Source organism: Strongylocentrotus purpuratus, unplaced genomic scaffold (genome assembly GCF_000002235.5).
Source record: "Strongylocentrotus purpuratus isolate Spur 01 unplaced genomic scaffold, Spur_5.0 spur5_scaffold_11, whole genome shotgun sequence".
Lineage (NCBI taxonomy): Eukaryota > Metazoa > Echinodermata > Echinoidea > Camarodonta > Strongylocentrotidae > Strongylocentrotus > Strongylocentrotus purpuratus.
Window position 1 is genome coordinate 16,605,960 of NW_022145596.1, and position 19,649 is coordinate 16,625,608.

Consider the following 19,649-nt stretch of genomic DNA (forward strand, 5'->3'; position numbering starts at 1 on the left):
CTGGGCTTCTTAGGGATATACGCATAAATTTAAATAAATTTGTAGCCTGATGTATAATAACTGATAGCGGATCCGAGGGGGGTCAGGGGTTCAATGCTCCAGATAATCCCCCCTTTTTTGCTTGTCAGTAGTTAATAATGGTATCCTCCCCCTTTTGAACAAAATCCTGGATATGCCACTGTTCTTAATTGAGATTGCTGGAGGCCCACTGACAAAGCAGCGACTAATGTATGCAAATGCATTCTGACATCTCCATTACACAATCACTTGTATTAAACAGGTGAATGAAATAGTTGACATGGGTAGAAACATAGATAATAGGCCATTTAGGTAATAATGTAACCAAATTTATACTTTATGCTTCAATACAAATTATTTCGATCACCTGCTACAAATAATTGTATTTCAATAGTCAGTATGCAAATTACAGAGCAACAACTAATGTACATTGTATGCAACATAGCTGACTCCTATTAAAATACAATCCCTTACATAACAGGTGAATGAAATAGTTGTTATCTAGGCTTTTAAGGGAAATGTGCATAAATTTGAATTAATCTGCAGCCTGGTGTATAATAACTGAAGGCGGATCCAAGGAGGGTCAGGGGTTCAATGCTCCAGACAATCCCCCTTTTTTGCTTGTCAGTAGTTAATAATGGTATCCTCCCCCTTTTGAACAAAATCCTGGATATGCCACTGTTCTTAATTGAGATTGCTGGAGGCCCACTGACAAAGCAGCGACTAATGTATGCAAATGCATTCTGACATCTCCATTACACAATCACTTGTATTAAACAGGTAAATGAAATAGTTGCCATGGGTAGAAACATAAATAAAAGGCCATTTAGGTAATGTAACCAAATTTATTCTAAGTGCCTCAATTCAAATTATTTCGATCACCTGTTACAAATAATTGTATTTCAATAGTCACTATGCAAATTGCAGAGCAACAACTAATGTACATTGTATGCAACATAGCTGACTTCTATTAAAATACAATCCCTTACATAACAGGTGAATGAAATAGTTTTTAACTAGGCTTTTTAGAGAAATACGCATAAATTTGAATACATTTTTGACCTGGCGTATCATTGAAGGTGGATCCAAGGGGGGTCAGGGGTTCCACGCTCCAGACAATCCCCCCATTTTTACTGGTCAGCAGATAATTAATGGTGTCCTCCCCCTTTTCGACAAAATCCTGGATATGCCATTGTTCTTGAAATTGCTGGAGGCTCACTGACAAAGCAACAACTAATGTATGCAAATGCAATTCTGACAAATATCTTCATTATTTGTATAAAACAGGTGAATGAAATAGTTGATCTGGCGTATCATTGAAGGGGATTCCAAGGGGGTCAGGGATTCAACGTTCCAGGCCATACCCCCCCCCCTTTTTTTTTTTGCTCGTCAAAAATGGATTCCTCCCCCTTTTGGACGAAATCCTGGATATGCCACTGTCCTTGAGATTGCTGGAGGCTCACTGACAAAGCAGCGACTAATATATGCAAATGCATTCCGACATCTCCATTATATAATCATGACAGGTGGATGAAATAGTTTGCCATGAATAGAAACAGATAAAAGAACAATACTAGGTTATTCAAACTATATGCATACTTCTTGTTAAAGAATCTACATGTATTGATGATCCAAATGCTTGTAAGAATAGGCCATTTTCGTATTGTGATCAAATGCAATGCACAAATCTTTGTAAAGTGCTTTGTTATAAACTATTTAATTCACCTGTTACAAATAATTGTATTTCAATACTCAGAATGCAAATTGCATATTTTACATATTGTTAGATAGGGCAAGCCATAATGTTTGTCCTACCAAGCAACAACTAATGTATGCAAGGTGCATTCCGACTATTGAAATATAATTATTCATTGCAGGTGAATGAAATATTTGTATTTGACGCTTTACAAAGATCTATGCATAAATTTGGTTACATTACAAAAATGCCTTCGGAACAATACCAGTGTATTCAAATTATATGCATACTTCTTGAACAAAAATTTCAATCGATCCAAAAGCTTGTAAGATTTGCCTGACATTGCAACAAACAATGTTCAATGTAGAACTCATCCCTATAACTGCTTTTATTTAGAACAGGTGAATCAAATAATTCACTGTTAAGGGTTCTTAGAAGAAACGTGCATAAATTTGAATGCATTATTATTTTAAAATAAGTCCGTTGTGAAAATTATTGTCTTTTGATTCAGCATACTAAAGAAATACATGTACTAGTCTGCAGGCACAAGCCTTCCTTATTCACCATCCAGAATGTTTTTAATAAACTGAGTTATATGCCCTGAACTCCAACAGAGTTCATGATGCTTCAAAATATACCAAAGTAGAGGGCTAAAGTTAATAGAAATTGTATTGACAGTGACAAAAGACAAACCAAGTCTGCAGAATAGCACCTATTTCGTCAAGAATAACTCAATAAATTTAAAAATGAGAAATAACTTCGCAAAAAACAATGAGGTTCCATCTTTTAAACAATTCATTTAATTTTATTCAATTTATTCAATTCAGAAAATAACATGAGTATATACAAATGTGATTATTATTTTATAATAAAGCATATAAATCAATTACAGACATGTAGGTAGTACATATTTATCAGTATTATAGCATTATATACATTTTCTTTGGCATATTATACCCTAAATAAAATATCAACAATTACTTGTAATATGAATTTTTAACTTACACATCACATATTATATGCAGTTAATAGAAATAAAGTATAGATTTCCTTTTTTTCCTTCATTCAATATTGTAATAGAAGGCCACATCAGTATGAAGAAAGGGTATTTAAGCTGTACATGGATTATATTGAATCATATCCCATTGTAATGTACAGTAAAATTCTCTAAATATAATAATAGAGAAAACATCGATTGTCAAATTCAAAATGGTAAGAAATTACAGCCTGTATTTTACATGAAATACACAGAAAAGGAACGAGTGTATACTCGTAGTAAATATTGAGGCAACAATGGAATGTATGGTTTAAAGTTCTATCCAAAGGGCTAGTTTGAAGCAACTGGGGATTTAAAGTGCCTATCCCTCAAATATTTATTTGCTAATAATGAATATTTTGCTATTCTCTAAGTGAAATTTTAATCATGACTTTTTACAACATTTGGACCCTTTTACAACTTTTTGAGATTTTTACTGTGCAAAACCATGCAACGCCCTTTAAGCTCGACTTACAGTAAAAAGTGTAAGTGCATGTAATTGGTTTGAACCCAGGACCTTTTGGTTCCAAGACCACAGCTCTAACCACAGAGCCATATAAAACGTGCCAGCCCCTATGGGTTTACAGAAGACAAATACTATACATACAATGAATCAAATAGATGAGAGTTGAATACTTGCTTCGTTTCAAAGATAACTGAAAACAAATAAAGAAATGAAACATTGGCAAGATGCTTTTTATACTATTAACAGATGATTGCAACTATTGCATAGAATTAACAAGACTGATTTGTGCTACATAGTGATTGCATAAAATTGATTAAAAGTTACATGTACTACAACAAAAACAGCAACAAGAAAACCACAAAAAGAATGAGAACTTGAGTGGCATTGAAAGCAATATCTTTGCCCTGAAATATAAGGTCCTGATACAAGAAATTACACAACTTTGGTGTTAATTTCAGTTTTAAAAAATTAAAATAAAATCTGAAGGAGATTAAGATTGCAAATTTGAATTGTTATTGAAACTACAAATGAAATACAATGTTACCACAACAATGCATTCACAAAACAGAATTTGAAATAGCCTAACAGTAGAACGACCAGCAACGACATTCCATTTGATTATCAATCTCCAATTTAGATTTCGACTTCTTGCATATGCAGGTGTATCAAAAGAGTAGGAGTTTGTAAGCATGACCAAATTAACTTGTTTGCTTGAAAGTTTCTACCAATGAGGTACAAGTTTGAAAGCCCCAAATAAATTTCATGACCAGCAACCTCCCTTGCAAGTATCTTCTTAATACAATGCAGAAAGTTTTGACATTAATTTGAGAGATGTCATGAGTTAGGTCACATAACAAAATTATCTAAGATTTTTAGTCCATGTAGATATGGTGTTTCTCTTCAAGGGCCCAATGTTATTAGACTCTGGAATATCACATGGTGGAAGTCTGGACGGACTTTTGAATATGAGAAACAAACACTGCTACTTGGTATTTGCGTTTTGCTCATATTGTGTTTATACATGGATACCCAACTAACATATACTATGCATAGCTTTGATGACCAAAGATTATTATGGTGAAAAGTTCTTTACCAACACTGGTTCGTAATATTATAACCTCTCCTCAATCTCAGTACATTCATTGCTAGAAAAAGAGAACTATTCTGCATTTCATTTATCTTTCAGAATCTTTCAAAATAATTAATATGAGTCAGTTTGAATACAATAGTGCAAAATTGTAGTATAGCCAATATGAAAAATCTCATGTAATAAAATGCATGTACATAAAAAGATCAGATAGAAGGCATATAATTGAATAAATGTCTAATAAAATACATAGCACATTGATATTCAAAATATACATATTTTGAAAACAATTTCATGAGAGCAATTTATTTAAAAAATGGAATATAACCACTTTTTGGCATAGAATAAAATAATATGAAAAGGCACACATGAGTTGCAAGAAAATTTTACGATATCTCCTAAGGAATGCACTTGATATTTAAAGATGAGTTTCCATGTACACCAAATAAAAAGGATAAACATATCAAGTAAAATGTCAAAATCAATAGTTATCACATTTTACATAAATTCATTTAATAGCACAGAGAGTATAACACAAGCATTCCAACACCTCATTAAAAATGTGCGCACATCATAAAAGACAGTACCTTCAGATCCCAAACTGCATCTTGAACTGTTACAACCCTACAATGTGTAAGGAGTTTACAAAAGGGTGGATCCACAATTAACAGCACCCCCTCCAGCAAGTCGCGACAGGCCAATTTTTCAGCTCGTGGGTTCGACATCTTTCAACTAGTGCAGTGCACCAAATGCGAAAGACGCCAACCAATTACCAAAGTGGTCTGAATTGTGTCAATTCATTCCATATGAGATTGATAGTTCTGGGCCTTGTCTTACAAAAAGTTGAGATTGATCGCAAGTTTGCAGTCTCCTATCTCTTATGTACATATTTGCGATTTATATCAACTTTATGTAAGACAGCGACCTGATATCAATGCACATTTTCATATTGAATTTGGACGTCAAAACTCACTCATCAATTCTCGCTACCCCAAATAGCGATTCTGCCGAGATCCGGGGAAAATCCTGAAAACGCGCATTGCATTATGGGATAGCTTTTCGACATTACAGCTTCCTGTGCAGGCGTTCGTGATCACAACCCTCTCTTTCACGGTAGAGTTTAACGGCCTTTTGTGCTAAAGTCACTAATTCTGCCCGAAGCTTTCCATTGCATATTATAATCTGTACAAATTACACTGATTGGCATCGATTTTAGCGTGCGTGAAAACTCTGCACAGCGAACAAAGGCGCTAGCACCAGCGGGATGGGACTCTATACCGGAAGTTGTAGTGACGACCCGAGAGAGTGAAAATTACCTCGTCTCGCGAATTTCGAGATTTTCGTACCTATTTAGGGTAGCGAGAATTGATTTCAACTGAAAATTTGGCCAGATTTTTGACAAAAATAAATACAAATTGTCATTAAGGGCCAAAAAGTGAACAAAATGACCATGTTGCTGTTGATGGGGATCAGTTTGACTACTTTTTCTAGCATCAGGTCAAATTTTACATAAGATAGGGCCTTTGGTCCTGAAAAGCACTATATAAGAACTAGCTATTATCATTATCCATTCTCCTTTGCTGATAACAATGATTGGAAAAAATTTCCCTTGACCAAAAGTGACCATAAGAAGAACAGGTAGGTCCACAGACTTATTATCAATTCAGAGGAATGGTTTGGGATGGTTAATGACCTTCTTATGCATGGGCGTGACCTCGACCTTGTCTTGGATGCGGATGATGGTGGCATGGGTAAGGGGCACAACCCCGAGTTGAATATTCAAAGGAGAAACATAAATGTTGCCAATTTGCAGAACAGGTAGGTCCACAGACTTATCATTAATTCAGAGAAATGGTTTAGGATGGTTGATGACCTTCTTATGCATGGGCGTCACCTCCACCTTGTCTTGGATGCGGATGATGGTGGCATGGGTAAGGGGCACACCCCAAGTTGAATATTCAAAGGAGAAACATAAATGTTGCCAATTTGAAGAGCAGGTAGGTCCACAGACTTATTATTAATTCAGAGGAATGGTTTGGGATGGTTGATGACCTTCTTATGCATGGGTGTCACCTCCACCTTGTCCTGGATGCGGATGATGCTGGCTTGAGTAAGGGGCACACCCCAGAGTTGGTTAATCAGCAAAGGAGAAACATAAATGTTACAAATTAGAAGAACAGGTAGGTCCACAGACTTATCATTAATTCAGAGAAATGGTTTAGGATGGTTGATGACCTTCTTATGCATAGGCGTGACCTCCACCTTGTCTTGGATGCGTATGATGGTGGCGTGGGTGAGGGGCACGCCCCTGGGTTGGTTATTGAGGGCCTCGGGCACGTTGCACTGGGACCGGGCCATGGTCGACATCTTGGACTCCTTGCGGTTGAAATGATGGGCAAACATGGCACCTGGGAGGATGGATGGACAGAGAATTCACACACAAATTAGAATCATTTGATGAGTACATGTGGAGGATTTAAACTTAGCACATGCACAAAAGAAGCACTGTGAATGCATATCGTTGCTAAATCAGTCTTGTTGTTTTTTTTTTAATTTTTTTTCTTAACAATCACCTTTAAGCAGTAACACATACTCACTCAACTCTAGTATCATAATAATTGTGTGTGCATAAGAATCAGGATTTTATTAGGAAAACATGGCAATTTAAAGGGTATATTTTCTTAAATGACATGTTTGACCAATCAAATTCGAGGAATTCCATTTTACATTTCTCTGTAGAAGATAAAATTAAAGTAATTACTTACTTGAACAAAACTTTACTTTGTGTATTAAAGTCTAAATATTTACTGATAAAATCAGCAGTACCGGTACTTTTTTTACCGTTAAAATTTATTTGAATCTTAAAAATGTGATGATTTTTGTTATTACTGCTTAAAGAAATACTATATTAAACCCCAAAATCAAGGCAAAAAAAAATATATATTCCTTTACAATCACAACTGAGAAATGCATATGTAAATGATTACACCCACAAGTATGAAACACAAGAATGAATCGTTTGTGCAGAGTACGCTTGCAGACTGAGTGCAGAAATATAATAATTAGCTCACTGAATCTTAAGATGAAGAACAAAAGGTACACTGTCACATCAATTACTATAACTATTTGATAATTCACTCATTTCTAACTAATTGCTTTTTTGACAAATCAACAATTTGTTCAGCTGCAAGAATACATCCAGCATAATAATTTGCGACAGAAGACAAAATATGCAAAGAAGATATCCTCTGAAATGAAAAATATTGCCATCATTCAAAAAGACACAAATATTAATCTATTTGTTTTCTATTGAATTAGCATCACCACAACACACCACACAATAGACATGGCAAAGTATGTAAAAAAAATTAAAAAAAAGGTAAAGAAAAGATGGCTGTAATTTCCTCGTTAGCCCAGAGAACCTGCAACTAGAGAAAGTGAAAGAAATTGAGGAAACTACATCCAAACACTGTATAATTCCTTTATTAGTCTTTATCAGCAACAACAAAACATTCACAACTTCCTCTTTCTCAATCTTTTATTAACTATGTTATGTAATATCAAAAGTTTTTATCATGAATGTCTTTTATTGTTTCTTATATAAAAACAATTGTAGAAAAATTCTAGTCACACTAGTAAGACTGACCACAGACTGAACAAAAGATTACATTATTCAGAAAAGCTAAAAGAAAGTCAGGTTGGATTCGGTTTGGCGGTGTGACTCAAGTATCATTAGTAACTCATTTAATTTCGTCTTTTAAACTCTACTGGATTAAATCTCAAATCTGCTTTCATTTCAAATATTTGAAATGAAAGAACTCAACTCAATCACAACTTTCTACAAAATAGCTATAGGGAGAGAATACTGTTCACCAAGGTTTGATGTTTGAAAGGAGCATGAAAATTAAAAATTAAATGTTAGAGGAAGCATCAGCCCAGGAGAAAAAGAAGATCAATTCAATCATGAAACACAGGCATGATGATCGAAGGAGTATAACTATTCTGCAATGAAGAAATGACGAATTAGATTGTTATAGTTAATGAGATGAAAGCATATTATTCAAATAAGAGCACATCATGCATTTGATTTCCCATGAGCCTATACAGGGTGAAAACTAGTGACATGCATTGCTTTTAATTGCAAAGGCGAAAAGTATTTCAATCTCATGCACAAACAAGTTTCCCTTGATGCAGAGTAAAGCTGGTTTTTTCTTTCTCAAATGCAACAAAAGCAAATGCACAGCAACATAATGATTCAGATTAAGAGGCACCAGTATCAAATTGGTTGAGTGTGGTAAGGTTATGGTTTATGGTGATGGGTATAGTTACACATGCAAGTGAGATGAGTGTGTTTAGATCTGCAAATTACCATCAAGTGCAAAAAAAAACAAGTTTGATTTGTCTCTTTGAAGTCAGAACGGCGTTTAACTCATATCATTTTGTACATAGTTAATCCCCTTCTGCCTTCCAAAAGACAATTCAATGAGCATGTTATATGAGGAAGGATGTTTCAGAATTTTAATCCATGTCTGCATGGTGGATTCTGGCTAAATGTGCAAGATTAATAAAAGCTGCCACAGGTACACTGCAAAACAGGAATTAAATTTTCTTTAAAAAAAAAGCATTTGTGATCGGTACCCATGCGTGCATGTTGATTTTTGCGTCGGGTCAAAGGTCAGTGTTTGCTTTAGGGAGGTGTCGAGAGCATGAGGCGGTGGTGCTGTGAGCTGATATGCATCCAGGCATCCTGGCGGGTCCTGGGCTTGGCCTTGGGGCTCCTCTTGGTGGGTAGCTTGATGCTGTCTGCAGATTCTGAATCGTCACAAGATGGATTGAAGGGTTGGCAAAGGATCGACAGTGCTTCAAAATATTAAACAACTTACTATCTTGAGGGACTTGCAGGAGCTGTGTGCCTTTAATAATTTGTGGAATAAATAAACCTTCAAACTTTAAGATTTTCATTTCTACTGACAGCTTCAGTTTTTTATAAATTACCATATTTGTAAAAATTAAAAAATAAATCAAATAAAAATCAATTTTTAGTATAACTTTAGGCAGGGATAAGACAGAGAGATTCCCCAAAAGGAGGAAGATTAACTGGGGGTCCGGGGCAACGTTCCTGACAGGGCTAATTACATGGTTAGGGTTAGCAAAAATGGATTTTCTTTGGGTTTTTTTTTTTCCCTTTTTTTTCAAAGATCTTGAAACCTCAAAATCGGCAGAAATTTGCCACTCGGCAGAGGAATCTCATCCCTGTTTAGACCTCCTTTGTGACAAAAATTCTGATCTTAAATTCTAAGTTTAAACAATTGTTTCAGGTCCATGCACATCCGATACATTTCATGAATATACTACACAGTTCTTGATAATATAACATCTTTGAATATTCTTAAAATGACAACAAAGTTGTAACCAAATACCTTTTACAAAATCAATTTTCCTTAACCTACATGAATAACTAAAGGGAAATTTGAAAAAGGACATGCTTATTGGTGCATAAAATGTAGAAAATTGGGTGATCTTCTGCTCTAATACAGCGTTATTGGAAATAACTGATGTCACTACGTGGACATCAGTGCTTTTTTTAAAATTTACAATTGTCAGGTGGGCTAATACTACAATTTTTTTAAGTATGACCAAATTGTTACTCCTAAGAATAGAGACTACATGCACTTTATTAAAATAACGGATTAGTATATTGTGAAGACATCACTTGCTCTATTCTAGTTTGTAAGGATTGTGCATGGCATGCTCTAGGCTAGCTGCATGCTCCTATTTGGTATTCATCAATCTGGTAAAATGTGTATCAAGGGAGACGATATTTGCTCATTTTTAACAACAGGGGCCTAGTTTTATAATACCAAAGGGTCCTTGGAATAACTCTTTAAATGGCACCGACCACATATACCGTAATTAAGGTTGTATAAACCACCCTCGTGTATTAACCGCACCCCTCTTTTTTGCCCTTCATTTTTTTATTTTTATTTTTGCCGAGATTTTTTTTTTTGTGTGTAAGATCATTGATGTAAAATAAAAAACAGTAGGGGACCTAGGATAGAACCTTGTGGTACACCATGTAATAGAAGAAAAATTGGAGGAATTTATTCTAAACTACATATTGAGATCTATCAGAAAGATTTCTTTCAAACCAAGATGACAGACAAATTTGAGTGTTGTTCTAGTTTCCGATTGGTGAGTCAACACACCGATTACCGAACTGAGAGACATTGCCAGGCATAGCGCCAGGTGGAGGGGCATAAATCAAAACTTTATTATTACTTTTTTTTTTTTTTTTTTTTTGGTGTACCGTGTATAAGCCGCACCCCCGACTTTGAATTTTTTTCGGCGGCAAAAAGGTGCGGTTAATACACTGTTTTTAATTACGGTAATAATAATATGGATTTATATAGCGCTCAATACGGAATACCGTCTCTAAACACTTTACAGATATTATTACCCCGGTCATCGGATTCATTCACGCACAAAGTGCACCATCTCCACTCCCTGGGGAGTATTCCTACCATATGTTCACAGTGAGGGCATAGTAAATTACTAACACAACTGCTTCGTCATCCTTCATGCAAGTATGCAATAAACAATGTCAGGCTCATAACATGAACCAATATATTGTGCGCTGTGTTATAATTTTTTTTTGTAATTGGCACACATCATAACGTACATAATTCTAACAGACTGTACATACTTGAATAAAGATGCTTTGTGAGTGATTGTATAAAGGAAAAAAAAAACTCAAAATCAAATTAAATCATAAATAAAAGACAATGTAGTGAAAACATGAAGCAATTGTGCCTCTTGTGAAGTTGTAATAGTGAATAACAAAGAAATCAAATATACTACTTAAGTGATTCTAGAAATACCATGCAAAAACTAATAAATATTGTAAAGTGATCTTGCATACATGTACATTTAACTATGGAAATGCACATATTGTTAATAATGGGGACTTGATATGAAAATCTGGAATAGATACTTGTGATATATGTTCTTTATCTAAGAAATACACATCTATAAAATTAATGCATCAGACTAGTTCAACAATTATGTTTTATACCTCAATAGCAAGCTTAATATATTTTGTCAAATTCCAAAGACTTTAAAAAGTCTCTTCAGAGATTCTTACCAATGTTAAGGTAAAATGAATTTAATCCTGTTTATATTTTCTTTCATAACATTCTACTTAACATTATTTTTATATTTCATTTTATGCCCAACTTCACTGACTTCTGCAGGCCTCTTCATGGACTATTATTTATTTAAAAAATGAAATCAACAGTCCATGACATTTTAGGAAGGGGGCAAAGTTGTTTTGAATACTCACTGGCTGTCCTGACTGGCTTCTTCTTGCCCAGCTTGGGTTCCTTGGGCAACTCCACCTTCTGGGCCAGTGTCTTGGGTTGTCTGGACTTCTTGTTTGCAGCCTGTCCCTTGCCCTTGCGCTTCTTCTTGTCCCCATCCTCCTTGGAGTCTGGCAGCTCGCACAGGCCCTTGGCAGCAGCCCTGGCCAGCACGTCGGAGGCACTCATGGCCTCATCCTATGGGGTGGGCAGGTGTCAAGAGGGAATAAGAGACGTAGATTAGTCCATGGAAGTTACTATAAGTGCTCTCTATAGAATCAAACTGTATATATCATAAATAATGGTTGTATTTATATGTGAAGAAAAATATATGTAATATAATGTATGAATATATTGATTGTCTTTCTCTCTCCAGATATCTAGTTATCTTTATCTCTCTCTCTCTCTCTCTCCTTCCCTCCCCTCCCTCTCCCTCCCTTCCTCCCTCCATCCCCTCTCTCCCTTCATCTCTCTCTCTCTCTTTTCTTTCTCTTCATCCTCTTTCTCCCCCATCCCCTCTCTTTCTTTTCCTGCTTATTGATATGTTAGCTTTATACATGAACTGGTGCTGAAGGAGAGGCATTCATAAACAAGTGGGGCTAGTTTCTTGAAACCGTCATAAGTCTAAGTTTGTGGACATCCCATAGAAACATGTGTTAATTCTATAACATAGGTTTCAATGGGATGTCCAAGAAGTTAGACTTATGACGGTTTCGTTAACAACCCCCTGGTGACTGTCTGTAGGACAGCTTTAACATTGAGACTGTCTTCACATATATCTAAAAAGCTATATCTGTATATATTCCAGGGTCACTGACAAAACATTCTGTTATATAGTGTGTTCTACATGTACTAAAGAATAATACCAAACTGTGTTGTGCTTCAGTTCTCGGATATAAATGATACAATGAAACATGTTTATATCTCATGAGAATATATTGAATATTGGTACATCAAGATCTAATGTGTGCTGTTTTGTGATATATACACCTGTACATCCCTATCATGCAGTTGTGTGTTGTGTACAGAGAAGTTTTTCATAGTAGAATATATATTCTTGGTGTAATCATTAATAAAAGTGAAAAGAGACGATATATTTTCTTTGCAGTGCGAGATATATATATTGGTATATAATGTTTTGTGCTTTGGAACTGGGTGCTCCTGCCCGGCTCTGCGGGGCACAACTTACATCGGAAGGTTCAGGTGAGGCAAGGTTGATGGGAGATGCACAATCTCGCGATTTCTTCCGGAACGAGCGCAATATAATTAAGATTTCATTTTGTGTCATTCTCAATGGTTAATTACATGATTTGATTGTGAAAAATGAACATCTTGGGGGGGGGGAAGTCTTTCTAGTTATGCAAAACATGTTGAAAATTGTCGAGAGTAAAAACATTATTAAAAATGTTAAGATCAATCATATGCAAAACTGAATAAACTAAAACACCAGCAATGGATGGAAAATGATTTGCCTATTTATATTTCTAACTTTGACACCAACATTGTAAATTCAAAAAGAAAATATCAGTACCATTTTGTGATACGTTTACCATGTTCTTGAAAAGTAAGAATGGAAATTCTGTTTAAAATACTTGACATATCAGTTGCCTATCAAAACAAATCCTAAAACAAATATTAATTTCAAAGTAATCACAATGGAGGTCAAATTCCAAACTCCTTTCTATGACATAATGTGAATATCTATCAAGTAATACAGGTAACAATAGTATGATGGTGATAATCCTTGTAAGTTTCCCCTTTAAGTATATATATATATATATATATATATCATACATCATACAGGATTTAACCCTAATTAGCATTCAATTTCTTAATACAAGTTCTTAAACTATATTTAAGTTCCTACGTACAAATTGTATCATTTAAAAAGATGTCAAATATGTTGTCAAATTGAATGGAAGAAAATAAATGTTCATTAAAAAAAAATTAAAAAATATAAATTGCCTAATATCTCTCTTAAAGGGATACATCAGTTGAGAGCAAAGACAAATATAATTGCTGGATACATTCAGAGTAGGTCTTACCTCTCTGCTCAGGATAGCCACAAAGCATCCACCCATCACGTTTGAAGGCTCCATCCGGAGGAACTTGCCAGAGTTCTGCACCTCAAAGTCATGCGGTGTGAGGGGCAGGACCGGGGGCACGGGCCGGTAGGGGTTATTCTTGGTGCTCATCTTGCCGTTGGTGAACTCGGCAGACTTGGCGACCACGTTCTCGTTCTCTTCCTTCATGATGGAGGTGGTGGCGTAGACGACTGCTTGGACTCGGTAGACTGTGAACATAAAAATGTGAGAAAACAGTGATGTATTGTAGCTATTGCCTACATAATGAAGAAGCTGTCAGTCGGAACAAACTTGATTTAAAGACTATGAAATGACATGATCAGTGCATTTTTAAAATGTGAAAGTTAAGTACTTTATCTAAACTTGTTCAAACATAAATTGTCTGAAAGTGCAATCCCGATGTTAAAACACACAAAAATCATAAAATGCTGCAACAAGTCATTCAAGAGAAGATACTGTTGAGAACCAAAGAAGGTTTTGATTCATATTCCTCAATCTTTGTTTAACGTCCTTCTGGTTCTCAAAAGACATTTTTCCTTCCTTCTTTCTTTACTTTCTGTCTTTCCTACTATCTTTAATTTGTTTGTTTGTTTCTTTTGTTTCTGTTTACTGTAAAACCCTAAAACTATATTTTTTAAAAAAATTGTATGTTACTTACATTTCAACGCATGTTTCAAGAGGTCCATGTGCTCCAGAGCTAGTTCATCTATCCTGTCCAGGTCTTGTCCTTCTTGAGATAGTTCTCTCAGAATACTTGGATCTAGAGGTAATACAAATAAAGAACAATTCAAATTAAAGGCATCTAAAAAAAAATACATAATAGCTTAACCCATTGACTACTGGAACCAGGTGGCCCTAGTATTAAGCCTATGGCAATGAATGAATAAAGTAGTCAACATGTTAACTAAAGGATTAAAAATACTACCTTAGAGCACAATTATACTCATTAGATCAGTTTGTAATAATCATATGATTTATCTTCCCACAATTTCAGTAACATCACCTGCATGAGACTGTCAACCTAGCCAGTTTTCTCACAAGTATACTCGTTCTATCACTCTAACTCACCAACCAAGACTTTTGAAGATAAAAATAAATAGCATGATCTGTTCAATTGCCATGTTTCTATGGTACATGTCACTTACATCCTTCCTTCCAGTAATACAATACAGTTTGCACATGTTTCACCCACACCAAATCCATCTTTTGCTGTATGTTTGTACTTTTCAACACTGTTACACCTTTAATCAAATTTTAATAATCATCATTTAGCCTATATTGTTGGTAATACATCTTTATAAATAATGTTTCTACATGTTCTACATGGGTTTAAGAGTTTCTTTAGTTTCTCTGTCTTTTTCTTCCTTTCTCCTTAGTTTTCTTCTTTGGAGATACACTGGTACGCTGGCTGGTTTGCCAGTGCCTTACAAGAATTTTACATTAACTCATAGCTTAAACTCGGTCTTCAATGTTGGAAACCACTGTTATTTTATATCATATCATGACATTACAGTTTATCAGACTTCTTATATTTAAAAAAATCATTATGTTGTGTCATCACACTCGAGTGTACTTTCTGACGTGTGAGAAAATATGAATATCAAGGAGAACTTAGGCAGGACCACAACAGACTGTTCAATACTTCCGATTTCTTATGTGTCAGATGCGCTCTTAATATCGCTACAATATCTCCACCTGCCTCAGTCTACATCAAAATCTTGTTCTGAAGTGCGAATTGATTCAAGGATGATTGTTTGTGTCTTTTTCCACCTCATTTATAATCATTTATTTATCAATGAAGAATCAGGAAGTTCCTTGGAGATTGCTGCTGCCACCACAGCTCTTTTCATTTGGTGTCATAACAACTATAGATTTGTTTAAGCAGTTCTAAGAAACTGTATTTCACCTTATTCCTTTCATATATGGTGTCATAACAAACTTCCTTTTTTTCCTTCTTACTGCATACTGCACCAATTCCATCATTTTTGTTCTACTTTCGAGAACAATTTAACAAGGCTTTTACAATTGTTGATGTTCGAAAATTGATATATTGTCAATTGTATGTATACATACATACTAGGAATATACCCCCCCCCCTTTTATTGTTTCTTTGTTAACCTGTTGCTTCCAACCTGCTTCCAGGAGGCAATGGTTTAGATGTGGCTTCAACTGACTTCGCATGAAATAACTTTCACCTTGCAGGTAACCGTTTCTGTTCCAGGTGGAAAATGCATGCTTATTTGGGATGAGACAGAGAAATTCCTCAAAAGGAGGAAGATTAAATGGGGGTTAAAGGGAGCTGTGCCCCCTTTGCCCCCTTTCCCCCCTTTCTGCAGAAAACTTTAGAATGTATTTACGTTTTCCTTACATTTAAATTCTAAATTTGAGAAATATCTGTTACCTCATCTTGCTTAAAGGGACTCTATAACATTGTTCAGATGAGAGATTAATGCTGCTAAGGTAGTGAGGTCAATCAATGCTAGATGTACAATTAATGATAATCTGAAAGTTTGTTAGTTTTTTTTACCAGTCTTGAAATCGGCAGAATTCCGCTGATCGGCGGAGGAATCTCATCTCTGTTATTAATTAGGCAAAGCATATTGTAGAACTTGTTTTCAGGGACTCGACTTGCCTCCCACAACATAAAGATTGAAAGAGGGACATAAAGATTGAAAGAGGGACATAAAGATTGAAAGAGGGACATAAAGATTAAAAGAGGGACATATATATATCCATACCTTCTCCTTCCTGTAAGATGTACTCCACAGGGTTGATGATTCCTGACCTTGAATCCCTTGGGGTTACCATCATCACCTTGACTCCTTTATACTTTTTGTCCTCGGGCTGCACTAATAGAAAGTCCTCCCGGATGAATTTCACATCTAAGGAGGTCATTGAGTCAAGGTCAAATAAAGAAGAATTCCAAAAAGCATTTATGTTGAACCTAAAATGGTCCCCTTATCCAGCAAATATATAAAAAATTAAAAAAAACTGATTTGATCAATGTACAATTAAAGTAGTAAAACCTCAACATATAAATATTTAAAACTACTGTCAGGAAACTTAATCAATTTATTTGATTTTTCTCCTAAACAAAATTGTTTCAATGATTGAATTCAATATCAATAGATTTATCACACTAGCATTGTGTCATGATTTCCAGGAACTTATATTTTTCTTTGCTTCATATGAATTTAGCCCCCCCCCCCCCCCAAAAAAAAAAAAAAAAAAAAAATAATAATAAATAAATAAATAAATAAATAAAAAGAATAATTTAAAAAAAACTAGATGGAACTTCGACTGCGCGCAGTCGAAAATGATGCCTCCGTCATAGAGCAATTTTACAAACCAAAACAGAAGAAATTTTTCAAATTCAAGTTCAATTGTAATCCATTAACAGGTTTTCAGAATATTGTGATTACAAGCTATTTTTGCATACATAATGAGCCCATGACCTTTGACCTTATGAACCAAGAATCTACTCAGTTCATTGGCTCTGCAAGAAACATACATGACCTAAGTTGGCAGGAATCCATCAATCGGTTCTTGAGATAACGCGATCACGAGCTGTTTTTGCATACATAATGTGCCCTGTGATCTTTGAACTTTGACCTTGTGACCCCTACATCTAATCAGTTCATCGGCTCTGCAAGTAACATACATGACCTAAGTTTGGCAGCAATCCATCAATCGGTTCTTCAGATAACGCGATCACAAGCTCGTTTTGCATACATAATGAGCCCTGTGGCCTTTGACCTTTGACCTCGTGACCTCAAAATCTAATCAGTTTTTTGGCTTTGCAAGTAACATACATGACCTAAGTTTGGCAGCAATCCATCAATCGGTTCTTCAGATAATGCGATCACGAGCTCGTTTTGCATACATAATGAGCCCTGTGACCTTTGACCTTTGACCTCGTGACCCCAAAATCTAATCAGTTCATCGGCTCTACAAGATACATACATGACCAAAGTTTGGCAGGAATCCATCAACCAGTTCTTCAGATAACGCGATCACGAGCTCGTTTTGCATACATAATGAGCCCTGTGACCTTTGACCTTTGACCTCGTAACCCCAAAATCTAATCAGTTCATCGGCTCTACAAGATACATACATGACCAAAGTTTGGCAGGAATCCATCAACCAGTTCTTCAGATAACGCGATCACGAGAACGGGACGTACGTACGTACAGACGTACGTACGTACGTACGTACGTACGGACGTACGGACGGACGGACAACCCGAAAACATAATGCCTCCGGCTACTTCGTAACGGAGGCATAAAAAAAAAAATCTGGTACACATAGAGCTTGCATTAATCCATGGCCATTAAGTTCTAAGCCTGAACACCAATGGAGGAATGTTTTCAATAAAACCTTCAATAAATATATTTCAGTCTTTCATAGTACTCCTCAAATCACATGAAAATATCACTGTCAGGTCATATTCAAGGATACTGTGAATGCGTAGCTTTCCCATCCTGGCTTCTAGCATCTCCAGATGCTCATCATCTTTGATACCGAATGCATAGATGGTAGTGTTGTCCTGATTGGTCAGTGTTGCTAAGTGTGCCGTGGTCCAGCCATTCCCAACGTTCGTATGAATGATGTCATCACCTTCATTCAGCATGGCTTTCACCGAATGGGGTCCCAAGCAGCATGTTTTATCCTGTAACAGAAATATTAAATACAGATGACATTATTAGGATCATTAATTCAAATTCCTGCACATTGAATGCTCCTTCTCTCCTCATTAAATGCAAAAATATGGCTTCGAAATGAAATTTGATTCCTGAAATAAAAGAAACATCACATTCACTACAGAACTGGCCAATGTAATTCATGTAACAACAGAAAGTAATTCTCAGATACAAATGTTTGTAAACTAATATAGTTTTGATTTAAATTCAATTTCTTTATAAACTTTGTAAACTTTTGCAGCCACATCCAAATGAACAATGTTTTGCAGTCGTTCTTTCAAACAATTTTTATATACTTGAACAGTTCACATTTTGTTATTAAATGAACTTGAATATTTACTACAGTCATAAATTTTTTTTAGCATATAAATGACTGATATCGATTGGGACATCTGCAGCTAGAGTAAGGATTTCATTCAATCTTTTTTATTCCATGACAACTCCACTAAACTCGACACATTAGTAGAACTAATCCACACCTCCACCCAGCGTCTCTTCATTTCACACAATAGCAAAGCTATACAGACAGCAAATGTTTCATATCCTTCCTTCCTTCCCTAACAGAGTATTGATTGGCTGCACATAATATACAGTGGGGCAGGTGGGACAGACCAAATAAACACCTCCACTTCCTAGAGGGTAATCTAAAAGCATGATCATGGTCTTTGCGGTATGGGTACATGCAGAGCCACCTATACCCAGAGTTTGGCCAACTTGGTTTCACTAGGTCACAACATGGTGTTTATTCTCTTGTTTTGTGCTTTCCCAACAAAGCAGTAGTCGCCATATTGTGTCCAACTCGAACCTGGTTGGCCAAAATCTGTGTAAAGATGGCTCTGGGTACAAGTACAATAGGCTATTTTTGTAATGTAACCAAATCTATGCATACGCCTTTGTGATGTGCCTCGATAAAAATAATTTTCATTCACCTGTAAAGAGTTAATGTATCTCAATATTTGGATTTCAAATTGCAAACATAAGTTGTTGCTAGGTAGGACAAACTATATGGCTCACCCTACCTAACAACACATAATATATACAATTTGCATTCTAACGATTAAAATACAATTATTTGTGACATGTAAATGATAAAATTGTATCGAGGCACTAAGTATAACTTTGGTTACATTATGAAAATGGCCTTTAAGGGCAATGTGCTTTCACAAACTGTTACAGGATAATCAATGTGTGTCTGGTGATATCGGTT

The 19,649-nt window shown here is 35.6% G+C and overlaps 1 protein-coding gene across 2 annotated transcripts in view; it reads right to left on the reverse strand.

Moving 5' to 3' along the window:
• Positions 1-5,672: 5,672 nt before the first annotated feature.
• LOC583012 (putative methyltransferase NSUN7) overlaps positions 5,673-19,649 on the reverse strand; it is a 41,172-nt gene continuing 27,195 nt past the window's right edge. Inside the window, exons 6-12 of one of the 2 annotated variants that reach the window (XM_030980823.1) lie at positions 18,201-18,411; positions 16,481-16,624; positions 14,401-14,502; positions 13,704-13,951; positions 11,643-11,856; positions 8,942-9,115; positions 6,610-6,711 (exon numbers count right to left, since the gene is read on the reverse strand). In XM_030980823.1, the coding sequence (XP_030836683.1) occupies positions 8,991-9,115; positions 11,643-11,856; positions 13,704-13,951; positions 14,401-14,502; positions 16,481-16,624; positions 18,201-18,411 (1,044 nt within the window). In that variant the 3' untranslated portion in view covers positions 6,610-6,711; positions 8,942-8,990. Of the gene's footprint in view, positions 6,712-8,941; positions 9,116-11,642; positions 11,857-13,703; positions 13,952-14,400; positions 14,503-16,480; positions 16,625-18,200; positions 18,412-19,649 lie in introns of both variants that reach the window. The other variant, XM_030980822.1, reaches the window with a different exon arrangement.